Here is a 22,399-nt window from a genome sequence, read left to right as displayed (position 1 = left end):
ATAAGAAAACATAGAGAGGATAATACAGTCTCTCGTATATATAAACAATGTGGTTTTGAAATAATTGATCTGAAGAAAAGAAGTCCAGATTTTTCTTTAAATCCCTGTTGATTCAGGATTTCCCTTCTCTTATGTCTATTCTTACCACCTCTTCTCACATTTAAGGTGTGAGGGACCAAGAAGCAAGGACAAACAGGATAAGTATCAAGAAAGCACAAAATGAAAACTGTGTTTGGATTGTTCACTCATTCATTTATTCCCTCACTCACACACAGACAGCAGTGTTTGCAACAAAGAGGACTCTCTAGGGAATAGGGGTAGCCAGCTGCTAGTGGATTTTCTACTCCACTTGAATGTGGCGGTGCTTCACAATTATGTGCTGGATACTCAAAGTTATGCATCGCATAAACCAATGCCACATCTGAGGTAATCAACAACACAACCTTTTGGCTGAGAACATGTTGTAATTGACATTTCTCTCTAAAATATCGACATAAAACGTCATGACACCAATCTGTGCTCACCTGTACCTCTTTTTGGTTTTATTATATCCACTACCACACGCATGAACTGCAGCGGTGACATATGATGATCTTTAAAATGCTCATTATGAAATTGAATTCAATGTATTCTTCACATGTTTTCTGTTTTGTAGATATTTTACTAATAATCGAACAATCCTCGGACTCGGGCAGATGATGAGACGAGTTATTCAGCAACACGACATTTTATAAGTACAGAACCAGTCCAAGGTTTTGACACACTAAAACAGTGATATAGATTGGGAAGTGTTAAACAGAAAATGAGTATATTAATAAAATGTAAGTAGTTCTTATTGTGCTCTTTTTTCTGCATGTTATTTGTTAATTCCACACTTGTAAATATGGTTTCGATACTTAGACTTGACAATACTGACTGAGGAAGAGCACCTTGAACTGAAGGTGAGACAGGCCAGAGCCAGTCATGGCCAAGGAGATTTCCACAGAAAATGCTGGTACTAAAACTATAGAATATCTTGCCGTTCACGTCCCGGCTGCAAATAGATATTTGTTTAGGGCTGCACTTGCGTGCCGGGCGCATCATCTGGCACAAAACTCATGCACTGGCCATTGCACACTTCTCAGGTTCAGCTCTTCACTTTCAGATTTGAGTATGCTGTTCAACTCCAATACAGGTCATCTTTGGCTATTGCAACTGCCAACACCTTTCTGTCAGGGTCTTGCAGGTCTACACTTTGAATTTTCTCCTCTGGCTCCCTTTTGCCACTTGGAGCAAGCTCCATTCATTCATGCTCACCTCCAGAGCAACCAGTGGTATTAGTATCCACTTACTCGATATCCATCTCTCAGGAGCCTTCTCATTCACTGCTATCTGCAAATGTACACAAATGGTGTTATATCAATGTAAGGTGGAAAATGTCAATCTTAGACACCTCACCCTTGTAGTCTTTCACAATTCTTTTTCTATTTTCAAAAATCTCTTGATCTTCCTCCCGAGGGGCCTGTAAACCTTTGGTTACTTGGTACTCATGATTGTGCCTCTTCTGTACATATTAACATTGAACCTAATACACTCTGATTTCAGCCCCTAGACCTATATATATATTTTTTGTTTCATACTGCAAGAATAATCAGTTGCAGAATGTGTTAGAAATAGTCTTGAACACTGAAATCCATGGATACATGGATGAATCACCAATATCTATAGTTTCCCTACTTTTAAATCATTGCTAAGAGATGTCAAACACTGACAGATGGGTAACCGTAAATGGGTAAAGGACTCAAAGTGGTCAGCATAAATTACTGACTATAGTAGCGTGCAATTTACTTCTGGCATTTTAGTATCCTGGGTATTGAGTAGCTTTAGCTGAAAACACTATGTAGCGCTTTAACAAATAAAATGCTCCTTTAGGTGGCAGAACTCCCCTGAGTGACATTCCTTTATGGAGATGATCCATGCCTGATGAAATATTCCAGACAGTTTTAGCACCTTTACTGAATCATTACAGTCAGCATTTACTAGCATGTCCTGCTGTGGGGCAAACAGCCGAGCACATTTTTAAACCACATCGATGCTATTTCCTGTTCTTGTAAGTGGAAACATGCAGGTGCTTTCTTACACACATCTTAAAACCCAGAAGTGTAACAGTCTCACCACTGGAATATTTAAAAAGCTGTGTGTTAGGATGTGTTTTCTGGCCAGATTGCATTTTTTTTAACCGGGCCTGGTTTACAGCTGAAGCCGACGGCGGTGCAGCATTTGTGTTGACCAGCAGGAGGAAGAGTTTGAGGGTCTGTTGATCTTTCAGCCCCTTCCCTTGCCCCTCCTCTGTCCCATGCTGTTCCTGAAGTGTAGGGATCCCGCAGAAACTTAATTCCACTCCACAGAGTGGGAACATATGTTGGAGACCCGGCAGAGGCAAAGCAGGACTAGACAAAGAAGCTTTTGGAATGGACTACTTTTTTTTTATTTCTGCTGTTGGAATATTTATCTCAAGTTAGAGTCTTTATATGTTTTAATCGTTAAGTTAAAGTGTTAAAGTTTGTGTGTAGAGTAAATTTAATTATGGACATGGATAAATCCTTTTTTGTGAGCTGTCATCTCCTGGCCCTTCTGCTCTCTCTTCATCTGCACCGCCACCCTCTCGCTTGGGCTGCAATGGACTCCTGTTATGACGACGAGGGAGTTCCAAGCCTTTGTATGCCCAAGTTTGAGAATGTTGCCTTCAATCGCACTGTAGTAGCGTCAAACGTGTGCGGTTCCCCACCTGAGGACTACTGCATGCAGACTGGCTCGACACGTGCGTGTCACTACTGTGACGCATCACATCCACACCTGAGCCACAATGCCAGCTTCCTGAATGACTTTCACAGGAATGATGAGCCCACGTGGTGGCAGAGTCAGTCAATGTACTATGGCATCCAGTATCCCAAATCTGTCAACCTCACCCTCCACCTCGGTAAGAGCAGCAGCGCACTCGGCTTTCAGTTTGACTCCTGAGTTATAGGGACAGAGTTTCCTCAATTCGTTGTGTTTGTGATCAGGCAGAATGATCTAAATCAAGTATCTGAATGCTCAGGGTAGTGCTTCGGTCTATAATGTTATGTGTATTACCCTATTTCATTTCAAGTGCTGGAAAGCTTTGCATGTGCTTTGAATTTCTTGTGTCCAGGGAAAAGAATATGGAGCCTGGAGATGTAATCTCACAGCAATGCATGTCAATTGTTCTCACGCCATCTGAATTTAACATCATTAACTTTTCACTTTTCTTTGCAGCAAACATTTTATGCATTGTTTTGTGTACTGCAAGCCCACGGGGGATGGGATGGGGGAACTGGTAAATCAAAACAGATGTCTTGACCAACACATGATTTGCATTATTCAGTCTAGACTCATCTTCATAAAACTCAATTTGGACTAAACATGGCTATGATGTGTATTTGCTGCAAAGGCACTTTCTTGATTTACACTGTATATCTATACACTGCTTACACTGTGTAGACTGACATGACAAGGATATACAGTTTAACCTGCCATGGAAAAATAGGAACAGAGTAATGATCTGGGGGTCCACTGTGACTTTTTCATTGACCTCCTATGCCAACTCAAACACAAAGCAGTCAGCTCTTAATATGATAATAATTTTCTATTAACATACAACCTAGACCATAATCAGCATGCGTACTGCTGGTACACATGGCGCCAGCAGGATCTGGGCCATAGTTTGGTCACAATTTATCATGTTATGTAACCATTATACCTTGCTATTCGATTGTTCACACTGTGATAATTCAAATTCATCATAAAGTCCTCTGCAACAAGTAAATTTTTTATGTTTTCACCTGTGTCCTGCAGTAAAGCCCTGAGTTTTACAGGTGGTGATAACAGATGGGCTGGGGGGGGAGTTGAGGTGGGTTGGTGAGGGACTGAAGTTAGTCAGGCATTTCCATAAAATATATTTGGAATTCAAAAGTTATTCTTACTTTTCAGGGAAGTGAATTTCATTAACCTCCCAGCTAGAGTCCTTTTTCCAGAGCCACATGTTAATTTTCCCATCACTTTGAGGAAAGTTTGAACAGAAATGGGGAAATAGCTGATATAGACTGAGCTAAATTTAGTGGCTACAATTTGTTAGATGCAATCCGATATGTAATCTAACACCATAACTCTAGCTGGATATCAATCTGTACAGCTTCCAAAATAAACAGACTCCTAAATACCTTCCATTTTTAATTAACCTAAATTGAAAAGGTTCCTCATCCTTTCTCTACGTCTTCACCACAGTTCATGATAGTCGACTGGCAGTATTTGCTTAACTTTACTGACAGATAAAGACTCATACACAAACATAGATCCATATAAAAACAAACAGGAGTGAAAACACAGCTCCACCTCGGCCCTCTCTTGGTTGAGGCATCAATAGATGTCAGCAGTGGCATTTCTGCCATAGGAAGGTTGTTACCAAGACAGCAAACCCATGTCAAATTGACCTGCACAGAAAACAGCGGTTATGAAAATGATATGAGCACAAAAATCAACTTTGAGAGAATTTGCCATTTCTAGCATTTTGGGATTATCAATCAGAATAAGTGGAATGAGGCTGTAACAATTAAAAGATCCTGCCAAAACAGGAAAAAAACTAAACTGAGGCAGGTGGCAAAATATTTGGAAATAAAAGAGAAATAAAAGAGAAAGAATAAAAGAAAATGCCTAAACCATGACTGCTACATGGGTACTGAAATGACTTCATTTGAATAATGTGCCACTAACAATGGATGTAAAGACTATGAAAGCAATAAGGCTGGTCAGACTGGTAGAGTCGTTATACACAAAGAGGCAATTCGCTTTAAAGAGCATGCTGTTTTACAATGAGAGACACTGAGACACAGACATCTATGCCAGCGTATGACCATCAATCCCTAAGACACGTAACATGCATGTATTGTGGTGGAAACTGGAACACCCAGAGAAAATCCACAAAAGCACAAGAGGCACAGAACAAAGAGGACAGGCCTACATATGGCAACAAAGTTTAAGCCAAAAGAAATAAGAATAATAGTCTTTCATCACTTTCATGAACTATTTTGTCCCACCGTACCCCACTGGGTGAGAGCCTCAGTATCCAGATGAGTGAAATCCTCATTTACAGTTATAAATTAACCACTTTTTGGAAGAAAAGTGTTCCGCTGTATCTGGGACTGAACACATCCAGTCACTGTCAGAAAAGATTCTCCAATTTAAATCGATATTCATTTGAAAACTCCAATATCGATTCATAAAATCCTTAATCAGTTGTCGATATATGCAATTTTTCAGGCATTATCTGCATTGGGAATCTTTGTGGGGCGAGATTAGTTTTACATGACTAGCCTGCATGTGTCAGGTAGAACCTGAACAGAGATTGCCAACAGACGGGAAATCCTGAGAGAAGCAATAACACTGTCAGTGACACCGTCATGCCTGAAGGTCACAGTGTGGCGGAATTTTGAATATAGAAAGTATGCTGACCGATACTGTGCCTGAACAAAAAATGTATTTGATTTATTCCTACTTTGTAATAATTTTTTTGACAACCTATTTATAGCCAAGCCAAATTTGTACAGAAACTGCGTAATTCGCGTCGATATTGAATTGAATTGAAAATGAAACTGAATCGTAACCTTCTGAATTGGAATTGAATCGACTGAAGAAAAGTCAGTTGCGATACCCAGCCCTCCTGATTACAGCAGATTTTTGCTCCTGACTGCGAAAGCTTCTATAAAGACCACAAACAAGAGCAAAATTCCCACCAGAGGTCACGTAATGCCTCATGGCTGAGGTCTGTGACCTCCTCTGTAGCCAGGGCTCCGTAAAAAAAAAAAGCTGTTGAAAATGTAATAATAATGAACTTCCCAGTGCTGCACAGTTCTATAGAGTCAGGTACTAATTCTCTGTAGGTTTGCCACTGTGATCGATCCAATCCTCTGTTATTCTGAAAATATTGTTTACTATTGAGCAAAGGATTGAAAAACAATAACCAAGTCCTACGTGTATTTACAGTATATATGTGTGTCAGAAAAGTCAATTTCTGCTAAAAGCTAGAAACTTGCTTGATATGTCAAACCTCCCTCTGCCTCCTCTGTTGGCAGAGAGCGGGTGCTGCCTTGTCAAAAAGCTGCGCTTCAAAGGAACAAGACACAGGCACACTATAATGACAGAATTTGAAAATGTCAGAGTGCTGACCATAGATGAACGGTTAGATCACGTGGGCTGAAAGCAGGAAGCGCCTACATCAGATGGAGAATATTGATTTCCAATAGCAAGCAGATGTCTGGCTCTGTTTTGAGGCTTTGTTGTTCATATTCTCCTGCTAATTCTTTTCCTGATAAGACTTGGCTTTGCTTCTGCTACATAAGTGTTTTTCCTTAAAAAAACCCAGCACCCATATCTCCCATCAACTTAACTGACCTTTGCTCCTTTGAAGTTTCGGTCTGAACTCTGTATTCCTAAATGTATGACTTTTAAGTTGTCATAACACTTTTCTGTATGTGTGGCATCCTTTTTGGTGCATATGAAAGCTCTGTGGTCCATCTGGGCTGCCGGTGGGGGGTGCCGTTGACATTATTGCTTTCTTTTGCCTCTCCAAACCAAACAAGCTCTTTCTGAAGGGAAACAAGGCAAATGCTGGGATGATAAACACAGCAGTAGGATGCAGGGACACACATTTTAGCCTGGTCAGTGTGGGTCTGTGGTAGAGTAGAGAGAAAAGGTTGAATCAGGCTGCTTCAAGGGGAGCAAACAAAACATAATGAGGAAGAGGGGTTGGGGGAAAAAAATAAAGAAATTGCTGGTTTGATGGTAAGGAATTGGGGTCAGGTTTTTCCCACAAAGACACACACATTCTATCAGCACACATTGATGTGTCCAGCTGGTTCTCATCAGCGCCGTCAAAGAAAAGCAACATCCTGTCTCTGATGTGAAATGACGATAAAAGTCTGCCACAGTTGGCATGGTGCTTTCACAGACAGAATATTGGCACAACATTTCAGAAATAAACCTTCAAATGCAAGTAAAAATTCATCTCTAGACTTTGAGATGTTGCATGACTGTAACCTAAATGTACTCATTCATTTATTTAAAGATCGCAACACTCTCAGGCTGTGGAGTAAACCGGTTGTAAATAGTTGTACAACGCTTTTGAGGAGTTTAGTCTGAGTCTGGGCAGACAACCGCAGCTGTGTTAGGCTGACATGGATGACTCAGTAAAGTTCAGACAGCGGGCTACTTCTGCAGCTTACACCAGCCTTCTTAGTAACCAGTGTCAGAAAAGCAATTTCATAAGCATAAGTGTTCATAAGAAAACACTATAAACTTACTCTGAGATGCATCATTTACCATCAAATGTGTCAAGAAAGCCACACAAGGGTGTTTTAGTGAGTTTTTAAACTCAGTTTTCAGTGTTCAGAGACTTTCCACTTGCTGTCTACAGTCAGATCTTTGATTCAAAGTGAACTGTCAAAACTGATAAAAACCAAACTTGTATTTTTTGTTTCGTTTTACTTTGCTGGTGAGTAACTTTAAATGATTACAACTCCCTCCCCAACCCTCTGCTGTGGCCATATAACCTAACGATTGCACACTGTTGTGCCCACATCAACTCTTGAATACATTATAGATCTTGATTCACGAATCATTAGACATTAACCATAGAAACATACAAATATCCTTTGCAATTAGTCTGCTTTTCATCACGGGGGATATCCAGCAAATGTTTCATCTTCTGTGTCTTTTATGTTTTTTGCCTCAGCAGGGCTGAGCTCACCTCACGCAGGGAGGAAATGAAAGCTAAATGATTTTAGAGCTCCTAGACGAAAGATTCCATTAAAGATTTCTAGAGAGACAAGTCTCAGAGATGCTTAGTTCTGACTTGGCAGAGAAAAAGCAACAGATGCCATTATGGCCATACGAGAAGATAGAATCCCTCTATGAGTGTGGAGAGCGACTGAGGCTTAGTATCAAATGATGTTGATTAAAACACTCAGGAGAGCACTGAAGAAGCCTGTTAAGAGAGGTTGAACATGTTACTCCTCGTCCTGGTCTCAATATGACTCCAGTTTGTGTCTGCCCAGTTAATCCCCTTTTAAACCGAGCAACAGTTGGCAGATATGTGGATGTATGTTCATATTCAGGAAATATTACTTTTTAAGCCTCCCTGATTTGGCTCCAAGATTGTTGTTTGAGTAGTGAGCAAACATGAGGAGAGGAAATGACACCGCTCAATCAAAAACACTCGTTGAGTATCTGTTTGCTTTAAGATTAGGGAGGAAGATTTTTTACTAAACCAAATTAGGAAAACATCTTTGCTGTTAATCTGTCGTTCCAACTGCAGCTGCCCATACAGAAAGCATTGTGAAGAGAATTAATCCATTAGTTCAAGTCTACCCAAGGTGCTGTATGCTAAAAATTGTGGAAAATGCATGTTCCCAGTCTTTCTTCTCCATTGATTGTGATGAACCTGGTAGACTCATCCTCTCATTGTGCACCTTCACAGATTACGTTTCACATCTTTAGCTAATTACAGCAGCAATTACAGTACAACCTGGTTAGAGCTTTAAAATCCCCCAAATAGGAATGCGTGACATATGCAAATATCTCCTTATTTCTATTGTGAGACAGAACACGGAAATACATTTTTCAGTTTCACAAATTGACGTTCATTTGGGAGAAATTAAAATTTACGAAAAAGCCCTCATTTTCCCTCAGTCTATTCTCCCCTTGCTCTGACAGACTATCCCAATTAAAGCCCTTCGACCATTTAGATCATGAGCTGTGTGGCCCGTGGGCAAATGGTGACCCTTATAGACATTAAATGCAACCCGGTAATGAGATATGAAATGCATGCGCTGTTGTACCCTCAAGTGATCTATAGTTCATAACAAAGCAGTGCAGAATGAAGGACCTTGGATGCATTTCCTTTCTGTTTATTATTATTTTAGAGGACTTGTAGTCACAACTAAATTATAAATAGCTGTTGTAAGGAAATTTGACAGCCACAAGAAAAAATAAAATCAGCTTCATCAGAACAGTTACTTACTTAAATCCCCATCTTCTCAACAGTATAAAGAAATGTACATAAATCCAGTGTGCTTGGTTATTGCAATGTTCACAATATTTTGACAAAACCATTGAGTGATCCAGACAAACACACACTTTTTCATATATAGTATCCCTGAATTCATAAAGAGTACTCTTTATGTTAATGTATGTAGGAAGTAGTGAGACATAGTGACACAAACTGCAGAGATTGCCAACTGAATATCTTTTGCCTACCACTAAACAATGGTGGCTGTGGTCCAGAGCCGATCTCAGGTTTGTTCTCTCTGGGCTACAGTAACAATATGATGCAACATGGTGGGGGGACAATGAGGGGGACCTGTGGTGTTTTTTTTGGATACGAACAGCAGTAGTTTTAAGGTGATGGATTCATAATTCTTATTTTCACAATAAGCTACACTACCAAACACACTTATGAACTAGATAACCTTATGTAATACATATTGGAACTTTGTGTAGCTGACAAATTCATTTGTACATAAAAGTAGAACAGGCAGCCTTAAAAAATCTACCATAATGTTTTGATTCCTTTTTTGTTTTCATTGAGTAATTCAGATCATTTTTATTTAGCCTGTTGATTAAACAACCAAGCATTGTGTTGGTGTGAGTTTAAGGTCAGAGACCAAATTACTTTTACAGAAACCTGCAAAAGAATGTTCTAAGGGTGTAACATCACAGTTAAGAGGCTAGTTTTTACTCATAGAAAAGGGTAAACTACCGATCGTATGGCGGTTGTATTTTGCAATTGGTTGAATTCACCTCATATTTGCTATTTTAGCTTGAATTTTAAAGCATTGTGTTGTAATAATTATATACTGTAACTTGTGTAAGAGCTGCAAGGTAACCTGGCTATTTCAGTTGAACGCAAATGTGGAAGTGATGCCATTCCTGCTTCTTATAGAGAAAAGGACAACACCATCATGGTGCATTCTGGGTAGTGGTCACCATATTGAACGGCATTTTTGTCGAGCACCCAACCAAACTAAACACAGATTATCAAAAATATAAATGAATAAACTGCACACAGGGAGCAAGAGAGAGACTTTACATCATAGATGAAAAAGATAGAGCTGGTAAATATCAAGATTACAAACAAAGAGAAGCTAAACAGAAGAGCAAAACAACACTGCCTTGATAAAACAAAAGGTCTTAATCTAATTTCCAAGTTGGAAATCTGAAAGAGATACAAATTTCATGCTGGTTGTGAGGATGATTACAACAGCTGATAACCCAGCTTGTTATTTCCATTTTCTTTTTAACTGAATAATAACTCAACTGATTTTCAGACAAAAAAGCAACGTCTAACTCCACCAGCAGTTCTTTCTGTCGTACGTCCCACAATGCCTTGTGCTCTTTGAATATCATTTCCTTTGATTAATGCCTCTTTTATTGATTAAACTGCCTTCTTTCCTTTCCCATCTCAAATGTTGTATCAGAATCCAATAACACGGTCAGGCCTTTTCTTCTCTCTGTGATTTTTGCAACCACTGGCCTTTTCTGTGCTACTTGTGCTATGAGGGAAAGAAAAAGTATTTTTCCTCTTTACCTCGTGTCACTTTTGGGGCTCATTATTATCTGGATGTTGAGACAACAATCCTGGTAATGCCTCTGCCCCTGCTGGAATGACATTCATTTATCCTGCATACAGGAACAGGAAATTAAGTCTATCAACTATCCTCCTAATACAGCTCTGTCAGGTTTTTCAGTGATCCTGGACACTTAAACTATCACCCTACAGTCTCTTACATCACAGAGCCAATCTTTCCATATAACAACAACAACGAATCTTGTTTAAATACAAATTATTGTAATGATTCTATTAAAAGCTAATACTATTTGTCTTCCATAGGGAAAGCCTTTGAGATAACCTATTTACGCTTGAAGTTCTACACCAGTCGGCCGGAGAGCTTTGCCATTTACAAGCGTACAGAAGAGGATGGGCCCTGGTTACCTTACCAATATTACAGCGCCTCTTGTAGGAAGACTTACCAGAAGGATGCCAAAGGTTATATTCGCCCAGGAGATGATGAAAGGGCCGCCTTATGTACAGACGAGTTCAGCGATATCTCTCCCCTCACTGGAGGAAACGTGGCTTTTTCCACCTTGGAAGGTCGGCCAAGCGCCTACAACTTTGACCAAAGCCTTTTGTTGCAGGTGAGCGTGCATTCTTGTATGTGTTATTATGTGAGCTCTGCAGTTATTATTTTGAAAGTATTTGATCAATACCTGTGTTGAATTCACAAATAACCAGAGGGCAATTTATCCCGTATGATCATAAAGGGTAAGAGCTATTTAATAAAATAAAATAAAAATTTCCTGAAAGAAAATTCCTGGAAGAAACACGTGTTTTCTGTTGATGAAAGATGAAAAACATTTAATTTTTTGCGTCATTTTAATGTATGACATTGCAACATCTTGCATTCATTCCATAATGGGTTATAGAAGCTCCTACTCTTGACCTTATTTAGGAAACATATTTACATTTGAGAATGTGCATTCCATGTATGCCTTTCAGTTTTCCAAAGCAGCTGAAGTGAATCCAATGTTATGTTTAGCTCTGATTAACATTGATGAAGCCTTGAGAGGGCTGTGTTGCATTAATGGTAGCCTCTTGAGGGTGAGCCTCGGAGGGGCGGGTACAGTAAATCATAGCAGAAAGTGACTATATAAAGCAGTAAATGCAGCCCCTTATTTTTCTTTGACAGGGCTGTAAGTACTGTGTGCATTCATCTGTCCATGCAAGTGAAGCGTATCTACGTATATGAAAAACTTTGAGACTTTTCTCATTATTAATTATTGAGAAGCATTGCTGTTGTGTGAAGCAGTGGCTGTTTTTGCCACGAGGGGAGATGAATTTATATAACATGATTAGCAGGTCTCAACTTTTCTTACAGTAACTTGCAACTACAGAAAACGTGTACTACCCCATCACTGTACAATTAGTTATCTAATTAGAACGGAGATCCCACAGGACTGCTATAAACAATACAATAGAAGCATTAAATTAATAAATCGAATAGTTGATTAGGAGGCTAAGATAGCCAGCCTGACAGGCCAACAGATTCTAAGTCAGATGCAGAAATCCGTGATATTCCACTTATTCTGAGACAGCTTTTGATAGTTAACTTTTCTTCATTTCAGTTTCAGTTTTCAGACAGATCACTTTGAACTGATGCAAAACAATTCAGTGTAAAATGAAAAATGTTCCACTTGAGCAACCTGGGGCTTCATAAATCTGCTTTATAGGGAAACTAGCAGATGCAAAAGGAAAAGGGAGAGAAAGTGGAGTGTAATGACAGAAAGAAGTTTCTGGAGTTATGAGTTCAGCTTGAGCTTAACAGAAATGCAAATTAATGTAAGTCTCACATGTGTCAAAATGTGTATTTCAAATATGCTTCAATGTACCACATAGATAATTGAGGTGATTTTCTCTGTGTACGCCTCTTGTTCAGTCCTGTCCACACAGAATGTTTTAGTGTCTAAAGTAAGTTCTGAATTATAAGGAGCTTCTATGGTATTTTGGTAGGTAAAAATAGTATTTTTGTCAATAAAGTCTGGTGGCAACAGACACTGACAAAAACAATTTACACCGGCAACAGTGTAAATTGTTAGTTTGAAATGGCTGACAGCAAAAATAGTAGTAAAATATTATAACTATACAGATACTTCAGCTTATTTATTCTTAAGGCAACCCTCTATTTCGTGGTGGAAACAAAATTTTGTTGCCATACCACTCCATATACAACATTCCTAATAAAGCCAAATCATTGTAATTACAGTCCTTTTTATAAAGTTGAAGGAAAAAAAAATTGAAATTCGCCTTGCAATATTACATTTCTAAATCGTACCTTCACAATTCTAAATATGCAAATTAGTCTGCAGGTAAAAGAACATTTGAAGGAAGTTAGAACGAAATGGAAAGTTTATAAAGTTGACCAAGGAAAACGTTGAAGTATTTATATAGAAAATGCACAACAGAAAATAGAAAAACAAATGGGCTCATTAATTTATTAATGTAAAGAAAATGAATAATTAAGCCAAAATGTTCAGTGGTTCATCAGAGATTTATTTCTACAAAATAAACAGCTGAATGATCATTCTCCAGGAAAGGTGATTCCAGGTTTTTTTTGTTTGCCAGTAATTGTAGTTGAGGATGTGTTGGAGAAATCACAGTAGTTTGGTCCTGTGATTAGCATTGAATCAAGAACACATTACTGATGGTTTTGTCAGAAGTGACAGCATTTTCCTCTCACACATAAGAAAGAAACATATAAAATATATTCGCAAAGATGAGTAAACATCATCTTATAAATGCATGCAGAACTACACTTTTCCCCGTGTTACTATCCCACAAACCTGATGCAACAACAATAATACAATAAAGAAGCTCACTGACTGAAGAGGCAACAACAATAAATGACCCTGGCTTGGATGAAGTGACAGGAAACCTTTTTTTAGTTCCTCTGCCTCTGTCAAAATCTGATTCAGGGAATGTGGACAACATATCAGCCTCCCACTGGCCATTTTGCTTTTCTCCGCAGTTCCATACTGTAAGGTGTTATTTTTATTCGTCATCTGCACAACAACAACAAACATTTCCTCCACGCACAGTCTGCATCATAAACACTGATTTAGTTTAAGTTTAGAGGGAAGTTGCATTGGCCAGCCTCCAGTTATAACCCCTTGTGTGCGCAAAGTCCTCAACAAAACATTAATAAAAATGTTGCCCTCCTTTTTCTGTGCGTTCTCCTAAGGCTTGGTGAGAAAAAATATGTTTGGTAAAGCAAGACTAGCACCTCTGTGAAGAAAACTGTCCTCCTCCACATCATTAAATAAGAAGAGTAAGCGAGGATATGTGTGGGATTTGCTGGGTAACCTGGCGTAACCATAACTTGCTCCAACCTTAAGGAAGGAAATAATCTCCCAACACCTAAATTGAGGGAATTTCTGTATGCTGCATTTCCCGCCAAGATACTCTCTTTACTGTATACAATTATTATAAATGGATTTCAAGGTTATTTGGCTTCATTGTAGGTAAATCTTTTTCTTCCAAACAATTTTTATTTTTATTGATTAAGCTCATCTGCAAAATATGTCAAACTATTTGGGAGCCTGACTCCAACCAAAAGGACAGCTTTTTCTGTCAGGATGGTGCGTGCCATTTGCTTGTAATTGTTTGTATGCTAAAAGGCAGTAAGATATATGATTTAAGAAGAAAATGGGGAGGTGAAGCCTAGCTTTAACATGTACCCAATTTCCACCCCCTGCTGCACAAAAACACACTTTTCTATTGCCAGATGTTGCCTCCTCATAAAACCTCCCCTCTCATCAACCATGGCACTCTGAATGTGTAATGCCTCTAGTACCTCCTGTGGAGTAGAAAGAAGCAGCTTTCCTTAAGAGTGATCCCAATTTAAACTTGGAAAAGATGAAGCGTAGACAGCAGGAGTAAAGCCACATCAGCTCTCAAGCGTATGCCAAACTGCACTGAGGAGCAGGATTAGCAGGACATTTTCTACTCATCTCTGCAATGTGAGGTTTCCGTGTATCTGCAGCTAGTGAAAACAGGAATTAAATGCACTATTGGATTAGCTGTAGAGCATTTATAGGTTTGGCACATTGTGTGGCAGGCTACTGTCAGTAAGACGACAAACAGCTGTATGGAAAGGGAAGGACTGGATTTGGCTTCAGAGATTCAACGCCTTCTATCCTGCGGGGACAACAATGAATAGAGGGTGAATGAAAAATAAATATGTCTGTGGCTTAGCAAGAGCCTCTTAACCCACAGTCCAAAAAGACCTCTCTGGATGTTCCGTCAAGCCCAAGAATCTTTCCTCTCCATCCTATTATTCACTGCCTCATCTGCCCAGTGTGTATTACTTTGCTTCACCTCTTGTGCGGGTGCTTCTACAATTTTTTGCATGAGAGCACTACTAAAAGTCTTGCAAAAAAAAAACATAGCTGCAGTATGGCAGCCTGGTTTGCTAAGAGATAATGAAATCGTACTTTTCTGATGAATCCTGTCACACTATCTACCGCTGTCCTATTTCAGTCTCTGTCTATTTATTATGTAATCCTGGCCATTGGCAGCCTGGGACAATACCAAGCAAGAGTCTGGGTTTGTTGGACAGAGAATTGAGTCTACTCTCCTGAAGTTTTGCTAAGTGAGCACTATGTTGTCAGCTGGAAAGGATGCGCGATGCACTAACCCACAGAGAAATACCTACTTACCATGAAAGGATTACGTTGGTTTAAGGAATTAAGGAATACAGGAGAAATGGGAAAGCAGGTAGTTTGAGAATCATGTGATAGGAGGAAAGGGCATTGTGGTCAGGGTAGATTCACCCTCGCTTTAATCTCTAATAAATGTCTTGGCTAGAATTAGGTGAGATGAAAGAGATGTAGAAACTTTAAGTGAAGTGAAGATTTTTGGGGAACGCAATCCTTATCTGTCTGATTTGCCCAGCAGACCTAACTTAATTCTTTACCTGTTAAAGCTCAGCTGCAGGAAACACATTCAGTTTGTAATCTTCTTAAACATTTATCTGAAAACAAGGTGTCCATAAAACCGTTAAAATCTCTTTAAGCTCCATCAGCTGGAAGTAGTTAAAAAAGAGGACGTTTCTCATCATCTTCATATGGAGCTCTGATGTGTTACGTTGTATTAACTTTTTAATGCTAATACTTATTATCATTATTGCACTATTTTTAAACGTCAAAAGAATATTTAATCACCACAGTTCAGTTGGGGGAAGGGGGGCAAATTTGCAAACCAGGCATATGTAGTGTGAAAGGAAATTGCCATCTTTAAATCAGTGAACAGAATAAATTTAGCATAGCGTAGCCAAATGAAGCTAAAGTGGTAAAATGATCTAAACAGCTAATGAGCGCTACTTAAAAGAGAAATTGAAAGACTAAGGGGACTCAAATCAAACTAATTTAGATTAACAGCTACCTGAATGTTCTTCCAAAAAGGATAAACCAATGATCCAAACTCCTGACCAGTCTCGCCGGAAAACACGTTATCGCCTAAGTTTGTTCACATGTCTTACTGTTGAGTATACGGTTAAGTAAATCGAGATCTATTGTGAGTACTTCAGAATATTCAGAGTATATACAGAAATGAGACACACAGATTATTCTAAACTGCTGATTAAGCATATATTGTTAGGATTACTCTCCGAAAACAGAAGCATGATGATTATTGGAGGTCAACAGTTGCAACAATGAGGTATCCATCTACTATCTCCATCCATTTATTTATCCAGCCATCCTTCCAGCAGTTGAATATTCTAAGAGCAAAACAGTAAATATGTTTAGGTATAATTTGGCTGGGATTTTATGGCTATAAAAGGATTTTCATATTCATACAGAATAAAATAAGTTGTCTTCACATCTGACAAGCTGTTTACTGTTAAGTAAATTCAGATTACTGAAAGGATCTGAAATCTTTTCTCCTACACAAAAAAAGTCTGGTTTCTGTTTCACAGACTGATGTCAAGTGAAACAAGCTACATTTTCACACAAATGCGACAACTGTTCAATCTGCTTAATTTAGAAAGTCTGATTCACAAGTTTGTCCACACCTTCAGCCTGCCCCTGTTCCTCCTTGCGTCAGCCATGGCAGGTTTTGTTTTTCTGTGATTTTCAGTCATCATTCCTGCACTCCTGTAATGAACCAGTGTGAAGATTTGGATGGAAAAAAAATCTATCAGCTACAGCATTAGTGAGTGGGAAAACCTCTGCAGTATTCAGTCTGTAAAAAAAGGTTTTCATTAGGAATGTGTCACAAAGCACAGGCTTTGTTTAACTGCGTTAAGATTCGTGGATAGACTTGCCTTTTCAGAGGTAAAACACAGACTAGGAATTCAAACAGTCTTGAAGTTAAATTATCTATTTTTTGAACAAACTAATTGAAATTGATGTAAAATCTGGTTTGATCAGATTACATATACACCAGTTAAAAACTACTATTGATATATTATATTTTTTTAACTTTGACACATGATAATAATGAATTATGTGTGTATTAATCTCGGTTTTCTTGATGTACCCATTGATGTAAAGAGCACCATTATTATTTATTTTTTAATGGGGTGAATCCATGAAAGGACACGTGACCTTTGGTGGGCAGTGAACAGTAAGGACCTCTTAGTCGCAAGAAAACCTGACTACTAATGGTGTTATTGGCTGTATTTCAATATGCTTTGGATGACATCCAGCCTCTGATTATAAAGCTGTGGGGGATCAATACAAGCTAAGAATACATAGATTGGGTGGCAAATCTCTGAACAGACCTGCCAAACACCCTCTCTCGTTCATTCCAGCCCTCCCACCTCCACCCTTTTGTCTTCTTTTTAAACAACAAGATGAGAAAACCCATAATTGACTGTGATCAATTGCACCATTTCTTTCATTAAAACTTTCATTCCTCCTCTATTTTCTATGGGACAGATGGGTGGAGTGAGCCGAGATAAAATAAAAAAACACATTAGCTACTGTCTTCAATTCAAAATCAAAGGGGGAAATACAAAAGTTCTCTTTTCCATCATCGAAATCATCGAAATAAAGATGGCGGGGCATAGCCTTTTTTAAAAGTGACACGTTGGTTTCTGCTGGAGCTGCTTATCCAGGCTGCAACACTCTGAAATATCTTTCACACAACAGAACTTATTGTTAGTTGTAAAGATGAAGGCCATAACGACAGCAGAAGGGACAAAAGCAGTTGTTTTGAATATGAAGTTCAAGGCCTTAAAACGTCTTTCCTCCCATGCTGTGGTAGTGACTAGCTGAAGTTGAAGCTAGCCTAAACAGATTTGTTTAGTCTGTCACAGTTTGAATTTGTCAAACTTGGCTGAATCAATAGTTCGGGGTTTTAACTTAAACTGTGACGTCAATATTTACCGCGTGCTTTCGCCACAAACTTTAACATTTTTCTTTTTGTGGCTTCATCAGGTCCCACTTGAGTTTTGTCAAGTGTTTTTGACTTATAGCCAAAGACATGCAGAACTGAAGTGTAATGACCCGTCGACGTCTGCTGTACTGTGTTTCATGAGAACTGGTAAATATTTGCTGAAATGCTAAACTTGAAACAGCTCGCAGAGCTTCAGTGTCGTAAATACTACTATTCTTTGACTCCACATATCAAGTGCACACCTGTCGTCGTCTGTGAGAATATGTGGTCGGTCTGTCAACACATAGGTTACTGTGGTGGGATGGGGGGGTTTCCTCTCAGCAAATGTTTGCCAGCAAAAAAAGTGTCACCATTTTAACACCTGTATGAAAGACCTCCAGTGTTTCTGTTACAAATTGCCCCCCCCCCCACTCATTTTGAGCAAAGTAAAAAGAGCAAGAGAGCCATTTGCCACTTAAGTGACTTTGAATTAAATGTTTGCTTTCTCTAAATGCACAACTGAAAGAGCTGCCGTGCAAGAGCGACGGAAACAGGAATAATTAAATCTCATCACAGGAATTAGTCAGGACAAAAAAAAACAAAAGACCCGCAGTCAAAGCTGGATTTGTCTTTGTGTTGAGTGAGTGTGTATGTATGCCATTGCTCATAGAGGAAGTTTTTCATCCTTTTTTTTCTTTTTGAATGTTTGTGTAATCAAAGTAAATGCCCTCAAGTGCTGCTTTTTTCAGAATTGATTGTTATCGCTTTGGATTCCCAGCTAAAGTAGAAGAGTGATATCCAGAATAAGCTAAACCTGCCATGTTTTGCCTGATTTTCATTTGAACAGCATAAGTCTGTGATTGCTCCAGTTGATTGTACTTGAAGTATTTAAGTACAAAAGCAGATATTTTCTTACTCCTTAGCTGACTTTGAATAGACTTTTTTTCCCCTTAGATTATCATAGTTTTAAAACAATCCTAAATATTATTAGTGGCATAAATAAAGCCATTAGAGAGAATGCAAAAGACAGTACCATCAGTGATTTGTGGAACTTAGATAACAAGTGTGGACCATTTAGCGTGGTATGAGCTACCTGTTATCCATTAATTCCTTATATTAGACATCTGCAAATCAGTTTTTAGTGGAACTGCTTTTTCAGTTTAAATTGCTGGATAAAAGTGAAGCAGTTGTTTCAGCAGGTGGCTGCTCTGATTTGTTTCCATCTCAACAATGGACAATGGGTTCAAATCCTTTTTGACAAACATGTTTTGTACCTCAGCTTCGTATCCAGTGAACACCACAGGATGGGGACTGAAATATTCAAGCTGCAAACTGCAAAAGCTATAAACTGCCCACCTGAACTTTGTTTCACATCAACAATCATCTTTAACTTGCTTCTTTAGACTGCAATCAACATTATACACCCTATCATTTGTTACTGTTCAGCTAATGATTTAGATATAATGACAATGGGTAGATAATCAGCTAGTCTTATTATTAAACAAACTATTAAATGACATTTACTGCATGTCAGCTGTTGCCTGTTAGCATAACAGCAGTGCTCCATTTTACAGCTGAACAAGACTTAAAGAACATCAAATTTCTTTTATTGCAAAAAACCCCAAAAGCTGGGCAGTTTTGTCCAGGGGTTATACACACTCTTTATTTTCAGATTGTCAACAGAACTTGAAAAGATCCTTGTTCCTCTTTGTGTCATGTCAGTGTGCCATTTCCTCTGCATATGGCTCACGCAGTGCTATACATATTTCATAAGGCTTAAAGACGGAATTGCATTCTGCCCGTTTTATTAGCATTTTAATCCCACTGCAGATTTGCTACTCGTGCCTGGGAAGCATGTAGTTTCAACATAGACTCCTCTGTTGCTTTTAAAACATATCTTGTTGCCATTTTAAGAGGTTAAAGCACAAAAATACTAAAATGTGCAGGTGAATGAGTTAGTACGTTATTTGCTATTCTGGCAATCTAATGTGTTTTATTTCCAAATGAGGTTTTTATTTGAAATAAACAACGCTCAGCTTGTAACGTGGCATTTAGATGTTTTCTCTAAAGTAAAGGTTTACTTCAAAGGGCGCTCTGTTGTCTCGTTGGTAAAGCTCTTGTTTTTTCTCAATAATCAGGCAAAAGATGAAAGCTGCTGTGTGAATTTAAATGTGATTTGTTCAATCATCCATTAAAACAGTTTGTCTGTTGCTCCAGCCACTAGTCCATCCTCCACTCCAACTCTGTCTTTCACTCTAGAAAGCTGTGTGGAAAATTGGAGCTCCAGCACTGAATGACAATGAGAGGAAAAGGGGGGGAAAAATACATATTGAGGGCACAGTGAACTTAAGCAATTAAATTAAAAAGTTATTAACTTTGGAAATGAGGGACAGTGCTCTCTTTCCTGTCACTGCCTGGAGCCCTCGAAGATGAAGGAAACACACCGAAACAGGAAGAGAAGAGGGGTGAAGGGAAGAAGACGTACATCTCCGCAAAAAGGAGGAGAATGAGACAAAAGAGACGAGATGAGAGATTTTATATAAGAGGGGGGTCCACTGCGGTGGTGTGCAATTGCAGTATTGCTGAAGCCTTTACGGAATGTGGTCTGATTAATTTCTATTTGTTTGAACCTGCTCACTTGATCATTAGACAGTTATTGCCTTAAGCAAAAGACTAGCTCATTGCCACTCTCGACTTCTATTCCTACGTCAGCATCATTGTAGAATTGTGAGCCCAAATTCCAAGGGAGTAAGAATCAAAGTTAATTAAGCTTTTGCTGTAGTTTGCACAAATAATAAGTAATGGCCTGACTACTAATTAACCCTAAGAAACTGCTTCCTTTCATTGCGGTAAGTGATATTTGGAACTATTATACAATTAGTACTGTTATACCAAGCATAACTAATAACTCCTCTGTATGATAATCACCCCACACTCAATGATAAATGAAGCATAGCATTTGCTTTTATCATGCCTTAGAAAGAAGAATATTTTTAAAACATTTAATTATGTATAAGGTCAGAACCAAAAGCAGTGAAATACTAGTATCCACAATGGTCAATACATCTCGTGTGTTTTAGCATTAAGGATCAGTTTAATGTTACTGATTTATTTGATAGTGTGACAAGCTGGCAGGTGCAGGCCCCTTTCTTGTCCATTTTAAAATAATTATTGAATTTTTAGCAATATTGATTATGTAAAATGAGAACGAATGAGATGCAATTTCAGCGTTGTACGTGTGCTGTTGCTCAGATATAGACCCGACGTTTCTCAGCTATGCATAGGCTCTGTGTTGAAAACTTGTGTATGCATTTGAAACAACTACTATTCAACAGCTGAAAAGATACTGAAACAATGTCTAAGGTGAGAGGAGATGTCAACTTTCACTTCCCCAAACTTGAATTACCTTAAATAAGCCATCTAGTTAGTCAGCAGCCATCTGTTACTCTGACATCAAACAGTGATGCTTTTAGGAAGGGTGCTCTAAGGCCACTACCTCTCCCCGCCATGAGCGAGTGGTTTTGTTACTTACAACCAAAAAACACAGAGAAAATCTCAGGTTTACTCTGTGCTTTCAAAAGAAAACAACATGACAGCTTCAGAAATGTGACAACACATCTGTAGGTTTGAATTTGACATTAGAGTATTTTACTAATTAGATGTTGCACCATAAAGTTGATGCTGACTGCCACCCATTTGCTTTCAACCACATTAGATTTTTTACTTCAATCTCTAACTTTTTTTCCGTTTGTGAAGCCTTCATGTAACTTTTTTTTAACTGCTGTAATCCAGTGCTGGACAAGTACTGCAAGTATGGTGAAATAGTATGTGCATTCAAATGAATAATGTATAAGAAAGGATAATATCTGATGCACTGTGCTTCACAGAGCCTCTCATAAACAAGGGCAAAAAAAATCAGGCCAAAATCAGGTAGTGAAACACAAAATGAAGAATGAGTATCCGTTTGCCCAGTGCTTTGGGATCATAGATGTTGTCCAAATCTAATTAGCCAGAAGAGCCGTGTCAAACAGGGGCAAAGTCAATGAGTTATGACTTGTATGGAACGATACAATGCCAGCTGACTGCACTCAATTCTGAAACATTGTTGTTACAGTTACAATTAACTAGCTGCTCTATAAAGCTCAATAGGCTGCAAAAGCTAAGAATGGTTTGAAGATGAGAAAGCACTTCAGCTGCAGTCACAGTGAGTTAAGTAGAGATAAGGCTGGAAGAAAGAAAAAAAAAGATAAAGGTATCCAGTATTGAGAGGATAGATCAACTAAACACGAGGCGAACTGCTCACTGCTGACTTCAGCTTCTGATAAGGCTCACCACAGATGGCACTGAATTCCAGTGGTTATAATGTCTAATCAGGAGCAGATGTGTACCAAATTCACACCAGATGTTTTAAAA

General features: G+C 38.7%; 1 protein-coding gene across 1 annotated transcript in view; it reads left to right on the top strand.

Moving 5' to 3' along the window:
* The first annotated feature begins 2,387 nt into the window (after nt 1-2,387).
* lamc3 (laminin, gamma 3) overlaps nt 2,388-22,399 on the top strand; it is a 113,094-nt gene continuing 93,082 nt past the window's right edge. The window contains exons 1-2 of the mRNA XM_072371917.1: nt 2,388-2,959; nt 10,943-11,247. Coding sequence (XP_072228018.1) covers nt 2,566-2,959; nt 10,943-11,247 — 699 coding nt within the window. The 5' untranslated portion in view covers nt 2,388-2,565. The remainder of the gene's footprint in view (nt 2,960-10,942; nt 11,248-22,399) is intronic.

Source organism: Leuresthes tenuis, unplaced genomic scaffold (assembly GCF_036924035.1).
Source record: "Leuresthes tenuis unplaced genomic scaffold, fLeuTen1.0.hap1 SCAF_19, whole genome shotgun sequence".
Lineage (NCBI taxonomy): Eukaryota > Metazoa > Chordata > Actinopteri > Atheriniformes > Atherinopsidae > Leuresthes > Leuresthes tenuis.
Note: the sequence above shows the minus strand (reverse complement) of the source record. Positions and strands in the feature narration are given on the sequence as shown.